The 9,085-nt window shown below is 32.3% G+C and overlaps 1 protein-coding gene across 1 annotated transcript; it reads right to left on the bottom strand.

Moving 5' to 3' along the window:
* Nucleotides 1–2,477: 2,477 nt before the first annotated feature.
* Nucleotides 2,478–3,521, bottom strand: LOC132636121 (uncharacterized). The gene has a single exon (XM_060352826.1). It carries the CDS (start codon nucleotides 3,359–3,361, stop codon nucleotides 2,885–2,887), a length of 477 nt encoding a protein of 158 aa, XP_060208809.1. The 5' UTR covers nucleotides 3,362–3,521; the 3' UTR covers nucleotides 2,478–2,884.
* Nucleotides 3,522–9,085: the final 5,564 nt, after the last annotated feature.

The raw sequence follows: 9,085 nt of genomic DNA on the forward strand, positions 1-9,085 counted from the left end.
ATTTGTGGGCCGTTGTACTTTGGGTATCTTATTTATTTATACTAGTCACGGCTCCTTTCTTTCCGGACTGTTCTACCATGACTTTCTCGCTTTTGTTATTCCTTGTTTTCATATTGTTTTCGATATGCTTGGCCCTATCTGACCTTTTGTCTTGTTTTCTTCTCTTGAGCCAAGGGCCTTTCGGAAACAGCCGCCCTACCTTTCAAGGTGGGGGTTAGTTCTGCGTACACTCTACCCTCCCCAGACCCCACATGGTGGGATTATACTGGGCTTGTTGTTGTTGTTGTATTGTTCTTAGTTCAGATCCACGACTGGGTCATTACGGAGTGGTAACGTAGAAGAGAGAGAATAGTTTGGGCTTTCGTAGACTCACATATGGTGGGAGTAAAGAGAATCCCAACCTAACCACACTTTGTCCCCCGCCTTCAATTTCCTTCCTTTTTTCCAGCCTAGCACGTGTTCTCACTCCTTGGAATTGAATGGGACAAATAAATTCCTTTCCTTCCATTCTGGATTTACCTACCTATGCTTGACATGGAAACTATAAAAGATAAGGAACTCCAAAGGCAACATAAAAGAGGGAGCATGGCTGGGGGAGCCAACTCCACATCCCAGTCCTCATGTTCCATATTGATTCCTACTACTACCACATGATATATAAATCCTACGTCCTATTTCTCCTAATTGATTCCAATAAATCTATCAATCCCCATTAAATGCAACGTCATCCTTACTATGCATCGTCATCCAATACAGATACCCATAGCCTCAAACTACAATTAACTTGCCATTTCCCCAAAAGCCTAAAGGGCTAAAAGAAACAAGATGCAAGTCTGCGTTCATAACCAAAGAAATTTGTGCCTTCTATTCAAGGGTAGGAAACATTCATCATAAGCATTCAATGACCTCAAAGATAAAAATTAGAATGTCGAACGATCTTATGGCAGTTAACACAGTTGGAAGGTAATTAATTTTTATAATGTAAAACAAATTCGCAGCAGTATCTAAGGGGCCTAAAACACAAACAAGATGCGCTGAATCATACATCAGATACAGACAATCAATACAAATAATCACACAGAGTAATTCAGAAGTGGAAGCATATAATTGGATAATAAAGCACTAGAGTAATTTTGCATTCATAGCGGAATGATTTTTCCCGTCAGTGAAGGGTTAGATGACAAATATCCTGAAACACTCGAACAAAACCATCTATGACCTTAGTAAGAAACAATCAGTATTATCAGTTAACACAGAGTCAAAAAACTTTTAGAATACAAACCAGACTTACTTTATATAATCATCTACTACAGAAATATATTCTGACAGTAGCATATCATGCAAGTCAACCTTTCAAAAGGAAGGAACCGATCGATCTTTTGAGTGTTGTACTTTTCCTTTTTTCTTTCTTGATGGTTTGAGGGAGGGGGAGAGCGGAGGGTTGGGGCGAATATTTCTCCCTGCTAGCATACGGATAATATGGAAGCATATAGTTGACTTATAAGGATAATACAGAAGCACACGGTTGATAGAGCCTATTCCCAGAAAAAACAGATTCAAAAGGGAGCTGCAAAAGCACCTTCTCAACTAAAAAAAGGGAACTGCCAAAGCAAACTTCACTAAAACCACAAATACTAACCGACAAACAAGTCAGATGCTAAATCAAATAACCAAAATAGGTTTTGAGGATATTACCCAGAGAACTTTGTCAGCTGTACAAGATTTGATTGCTCTCGACTGGCTTTCGCCTGCCAAATGTAGCCCACCCTCTGTCGCGACCGATCCCAACATTATCTGCGAAAAATTGCACGAGCAAAGCAGACTGGTGACACAGGTACATTTGGATGCAAGATTTCTGACCTAAAGATAAACCTTCAGTCTACAATGCACGCAGAAAGCAACAAGAGAAAGATCATATATTTTGAAGTAACATTGCAACATCAGCAGAAAAGTATCCAGAGCTCCAGACCATGATAACTTCTCCAACTACAATGAGAATTAAAGCTTTTTGAAGTTTCAGAACTTACAAAACATGAAAAAAGTCACTACCAACTCACCATCCAAATAAGAGCGAATTTTGTTTGCACGAAAAAAAGAGGCAGCAGAGTTCTGTTTCACACCTATCCTTATGATAAAAGAGAGAATTGCCAAGGAAGTAACCTCCATAAATTGAAAAAAAAAAAAAAGACAAAACATTTACCCTTCAAGCAACAAGAATGTATCAAAAGAAAGCTGTCATTACATGGCAAAATATGATAACTAAGAGCCTGTTTGGATGGGCTTAAAAAAAGCAGCTTATAAGCTGTTTTCAACTTATAAGCTGTTTTAAATAAGCTAAGCTAAACAGCCCAATTATTTTTTTGAGCTTATTTTAAGCATAAAATGGCTTTAAGCTGGCCAGTCAAACACTCAAAAAAGCTGAAAGCAGCTTATAAGCAACTTTAAGCCAATCCAAACAGGATCTAAGAAGAGGTGTGTTACACAAAACTTCTAATCATACTAATTACTGCTTTCATAAAACATAAACTAGGGTAGATACATATAAAACCAAATAAGACATAAATTAAAGAAGGGTATTACATAGCGCTGCCACTACTACCCTTTACTGAAACTAGACGTACTAACCCCTACAATACTTAAAACAACAAATGCTTAAAAGGAAAGACCCAAACTTGCTGATTAGACTATACAGTTACTACACTATATTCTAATCCAACCCACAAAAACAACCTATTAGCTAGATCTACTTAACAAAGGATTTAAACTAAGGAAATTTGAGGAAATTGCTTTGCCAAGCCGTCCTTCCCCTTGAAAAAATAAGGGAAGCTGTCACGTGGTGGGAGCAAAACACAAACTTCTTATTCATAACTGCCAATTCAACTAGTCATTCGAGATCGAGCCTGAGAAGACGCCTCAAGTCAGTTGTAGCGTCACTTGTTTTCTTGAAGAAAGCCGGTACAGGCAAAGAGCTAGGTGGTGGCGAGGAGACAAAAGCCGATCCAGCATAAAAATTCATCTGCTTGGGCACCATATCAGGCTCTGGACCAAGCCGATCTGTAGTCGACAACACCAAATCTGATACCACTTTCTTCTTTTCCTTAACAACAACCTTGTCCGTGTTATTGGTCAAGGCTTCACCGCGCTTCAGAATCTTCACCTCACCCATCACCAGATGAGGAGTAGAAGCCGATCCATTCTTTTGTGGACTTCGTTTTCTTCTGTTGTTGTTCTTAGGGTTAGAGTTAGGGTTTGGTATAGGGTTAGAACTGGCATTTCGTCTAGATCTCATAGGTTGTGGACGATAACTTACGCGTTGTTGTTTGAGAACATCCTGTGGTTGAAGAACGGCAACTCCGGCCATCGCAAAAACTTTAGATCCGAAATAAAAAATAAATCAAAAGACAAATTCAACAAATCAGTGAAAAGAAATTGATATTGCTATTGCTATAGCTATAGCTATTGATACATACAAACAGATCTACTGTTGGGAGAAGAGAGGTTTGTTTTTAATGGATTTACAAGGGCAGAAGAGAAGGGCTTATAAAGAGAAAATCGAAGGCGGTTTTGGGGAAAAGGAAACAAATGGGGCAATGACGTGGCGGTAGTGGAGAGGTTGATATTCGGATATACTCGCATTTAATAGCGCGTGCGGATTTCTCCTTTTCAAAGTTGAATTGGGACGCACATTACTGAATTGGAAACTACTTCGGAAAAAGGTGTAAACAGTGTTTTAAAAGGCGGGGGCGTAAGGCGAGGCGTTTTATGTCTGCCTCAGCGAGGCGTAAGCCCCGAGGCACGAGGCGTAAGTCTCATGGGACTTTAATTTTTAGTATTTTATAAAATGATATAATTATAATAAATACTTTTAAATTGGTTAAATAACGTAACAAATTGAAGAAAACAATAAATAAGTGATATATATATATATATATACACACATATACATACTCCACCCCCACAAAAAAACTAATTAGAACAATCTATTATACGTACTTACAAGTATAAGTGACTGCTCGTTACTTTTTTGAGATAGTAGAAGACAAGATAAATAATTGAAAAAGAACATATATTAGGCATTCTAGCAATAAAAAAAAGTCTTGACTTTTAAATTTAATGTTTCAATTTCTTTTTAAAATATTTGAGTAATTACATGTTGACTTTTGAAAATTTGGGCATTATACTAAGGACTTATTTAACAAATTTCGTTTTAGTTTGAAGAAGTTTTCTGGACTTACGCCCCAACAAAAAAAAACTCGCCCCAAACGCCTAGGCTTACGCCCCAACAAAAAAAAAACTCGCCCCAAACGCCTGGGCGTACGCCTTTGGGGACTTGCGCCCCGACCCATCGCCCCGAGGCATTTTTGGTACGTCCCGCCCCGGGGCTCGCCTCAAAAACGCCTTTTAAAACACTGGGTGTAAAAAGGAAAGGAAATAAAACGCTAATAACACGGGACAAGTATGAGTGAGTATCTTACTATCTTTTCATTTTCTTTTATTTTAGTTTCTATTTTTTAAAGTTGTTGAAACAAGAAAGGGAAACAAAGTTATTCTCCTCTCTAGTCACCGGTGATTTAATTGTCCTTCCATCTTAGGCTTTTCATTATTACTACCACTTATGTTAGGGTCAACAATACTTATCCCTTGAATAATAAAATTTGTATTACTTGGGAAAAACTTTATTGAGCTTCTATCATATGAAAGTATTTCTAAGTAATCATGATGTTGCAAAAGTGATTGTTTGAAACGTAATTTTTTTCCAGTTCACAAGGCTTGCTATATTCTTTACATTCTATTTAATCCAACCTAAATCCTATATTGTAACTTTTGTATTGTTATTTATCCGTCATTAAATAAAATATGCGTTGGATATATTAAAAAGAATAATGACCCAAAATATGCAGTTTTATTGCTTATACATTTATTTTAGTTGTTTTCCTTGTGTAAATTTTAAAGCTAATAGTTTAAAATCTCATACGTGCAAATTTCCTTTGCGATTGTGGATAATTTATTTGCTAAAGTTGTTGAAGAAAAATTAGGCAGTAAGTAAATGTAAGAAAAAAATTAATTAGCTCTGATAAAAAAATCATAATACTGATATTAATTTTTTTTTCAGTAATGCTTTTTTTAGCGTAATGTGCAAATAAGTCAAATAATGTAACACTAAAAATTGTTTGTTTTTGTAATAAAACGAGATTTTATTTATTAATTTTTTTCGTTTAATAGAACTATGTAATTACTTTGAAGTAGAAGGATGATAGTTTATAATTAACCCTACACTCGTTGATAACTCATTAAGAATTATATAAGATTTAAAGTTGAAACTTAATAAAGAATTAGTTAAACCTGATGACAAGAATTATAGTACTCTCTCCATCCCACTTTATATGATACTTTTTTTGAAGAGTAAATTTGACTAAATTAAATCAGTTAAATTAGATTAAATTACTTAATATTTTAAAATTTAAATTTATATATTTAAAAACTAGATAAAAAATATTATAAGTTACAACTTTCTCATATCTATTTAATAAAAAACTAAATCTTAAAATGTTATCAAGTCGAGAAATAAAAAATATCATATAAATTGAAACATAAGCAGTAGTAAATCTTTCTCCTAATCGCATAGATTTATTGGTTGCGAAATAGAATTTTGCTTAGGAAGAGAGGAAAGGGAAAAGAAAAAAGCGAAAGAGGGCATAGTTGGAGACGTTACAGAAGCGAGTATGTGCGGAGAAGGAACGTCAGCTAAAGTGCTGGTAACGTCTTTCGTTTTTTGGAGAAGAGGAAGGGGGATCCCCTCTGTTTCCCACCCACTCTTTCATTATCACCTTTTCTCATTATTCATTCATTGTTTCTTTCCTTCCCAACAACCCTTTTTTGTTTTTGTTTTCATGCTGTTCCCATTTCTAATTTATTTAGAATTTCTCATGATCTAATAGTTAGGAGCCGTTTGAACAAGGTTTGAAATCATATTTGGATATATAATTTAAATATTTTAAGTTATATTTTTTCTTATAGACATAAAAACTCATAAGCTGTGAAAACTATCAAAACATTCTCAATTCTTATACAATCTTACCAAATGAGCAAATCATAGTTCATAACAAAGGTGTTTCTAAAAAATACAACATCAATTGATCAAACTTTAGTTCAAAAAAAACGAAAATTTAACATGAATAGTAATGTAACTACTCTTTAATATAATCTTCCCACACGGTATTTAAAGGTTGGTGGAAGTTAATGAGGTTGGTAAATGGTTGGTGGGATTAATTGTTAAAAATATTTAGCAACTTATGGGTCTTTTTTATAAAATATAAACTTATGGGTCAAATTTTATATTTAAAATTTTTGAAACCATGGTTTGAAATCCCAAATCATGCCTTTTTGGATAATTTGGGGTTTCAAACCATGAAATGAAACGCATGTCCAAATGCTGGTTTCATCTCATGATTTCAAACCACGTGTCCAAACGCCTACTTAAGTTGTGACAGGATACCTAACGAGCTACTACCTTAAAGTGAACCTTCTAATATGAGATATGTACTAAAGTAATCTATATTTATATCTATATCTATAAAATAGGAGAGGTACAAACAACGTGATTAAGCCAAGTGGCAAGCTAATAACAAGCCACTTGGCAATTTTAAGACAATATTAATATGCTTTGTAATAAACTTTTTGAATTTGAATGAAAGATAAAAAAAATTAAAAAAAAAGTGAAATTGAATAAAAATATAAATCTGAAAATTTCAATAACAAAGCTTATCTAAACTTAAATAATGTTGAGCCTATCTAAGCTTAAATTTATCGATTCTATACTTATCTAAACAATTCCATTTATCAAAACTGACATTAAATGGGTTATTTAATATTTATATTTATCGCAGATTTGTTTTGTTTAAAAATTTTAAATTAAATGTTAGAAATTAGTTTGAATTGGAACAAATTGATTAAGAAAATATCTGGAATTTGAATTAATTAAAATAAGATCCCCAATAAGATATGTATAATTCTTATAAATTTAAAACGTGATGTATTGAATGAGGTCAGATACAAGTATTTTGAATTTGAACTGAAGATAAAATAAAGTTATTTAAAATGGGATAATATTTTTTTTTAATTTGAAGTTGATATAAAGAGGCAACAATCACCTAGCCTAGCATCAAGTTTAAATTTTTTTAACAATATATTATACTTTTACAAACTAATGAGTATTAAATAATGAGGAAAAATATGAACTAGCCTAATATTCATTTATTATTAAAACAGAAACTAATAGTCTTAGGATACTACGACAATAATCAACATGTGAAAAGACAAAAAGTTAAAGTAGAAACAAACACACAAACTTTCTATTTAAAAACGATATACAACTTTATTTTTAAAAAAATGAGTAAATAATCTAAATATAATACAAATAAATAATTGAAGGATGACGTCTTTTGAATTGAATTAAATAAGATAAATATCTATATTCATATTTAAATCTCTCTTAAAATAACAACCAAATAAGTGATGATGAGGATAACATCAATTAGAGTAAAATGTTTTATGATGAGTGGTAAATTCCTATTTGAATTTGAATTCCTTAATAATTTTATAAGATAAAAATATTAAGTTAGTCACAATTCTCCTAAAAACTAGATGGTCCATGCCCATGCTGCACACGGGCCCAACACTTCGGATTATAGTGTATCTATGTATATGTAGTTGTATTTAGATAGTGATAATATATATATATATATATATATATATATATATATATATGTTCAAAATACGATTAATATAACATTGTAGTTGGTGCTCCGTATCTAAAACTTTATTTTATTTGTGTTTGTTACGAAAATTTATTAATACTTTTTAAAAGAGAAGACTTGTTTAAAAGAAAACTATTTTCCTCTCTTTAAGATAAAATAATAGCAATATTTAAGCATCAGTTGATACTTTCAATTTTAATTCAATTAATTTAAAAGTGTAAAATACTTATTATTTTTTATCAAATTTTGATTTGGATAATTCTAATTCAAATTATTAAATTAATTTTACATGTTTAAAACGAAACAAAGTAGAAATTAATTTTCTATTTAAACGAAGAAATGCATTTTTTAATTTTTGGTAAATATTCTCGTTTTAACTCATTTTACTTGTCATGTTGTCTTTTGCATGGTTTTTTAAGGAAACGTGAATTAGAATTATAATTTGACTAATTTACCTTATTCATTATTTGATCTTCATTTGATATTAATCTCTTTTCACATTTATTAGAATAAGAATAAAAATAAAAAATTAATTAAATTGTATCTTATTTTTTAAATATATATATTTTAAGTATATTTATTTTAGTAAACATAACAAATAAATGACATGGCGGAATAACAAATACAACAATTAAATATTTTGAAGAAAAGTAATAATATGGGGTCCATGTTTTTTGCTGTGCAATAATTTCATTCGCTCTCACTAAATGGGTTAATATGCATGTGGCAATGAATCCACTATTATTGACTTGATGGGGATACTTTGGGAATTAATTAATATTGTTTGATTTTTTATTTTTTTTTCCCCTCCCATTTTAGGAGGATTTATAGTGTTTCCACACTTCCCCTTCAGTGTGACTCGAACCCAGGACCTACCGGTCGTGGGTGGAGGTGCTTAACCACTGAGTCATCCCTCACTTGTCATTGTTTGATTTTTTAATATATGGGGTGCACGTTTTTTTTTTTTTTTTACGTTGCCTTTTTTCTTTTTCTTTTTTTTTTAATATGGGGTCCACTTTTTTTATCAGTTTGGAGAGGGTGGGGTCCACTTTTTTTTCATGTGTTTGGAGAGGGTGGGGTCCACCTTTTTTTTTTTTTAAGAGTGACTGTCGACAAAACATGGGTAAACCGATGCTTCTATATAGTAGAAAAATAGAAATATAATAAAATATTTCTATCTACTTTTTAGAAGTGTTGGTAATATAAAGTATAAAACGTCATTTTTTTGCTCTTAAATAAAAAAGTGGGTGGGACCACAAAGGATTTTTTTACCCTTAAATAAAAAAGTAGGACCGAACACGAACGACGATCTTGCCTCTATAAATCGG

The sequence above is a fragment of the Lycium barbarum genome, chromosome 4, assembly GCF_019175385.1.
Source record: "Lycium barbarum isolate Lr01 chromosome 4, ASM1917538v2, whole genome shotgun sequence".
NCBI lineage: Eukaryota > Viridiplantae > Streptophyta > Magnoliopsida > Solanales > Solanaceae > Lycium > Lycium barbarum.

Excerpts from the sequence above, each read along its gene's own strand:
- LOC132636121 (XM_060352826.1), bottom strand. The coding sequence starts at position 3,361 with ATGGCCGGAGTTGCCGTTCTTCAACCACAGGATGTTCTCAAACAACAA.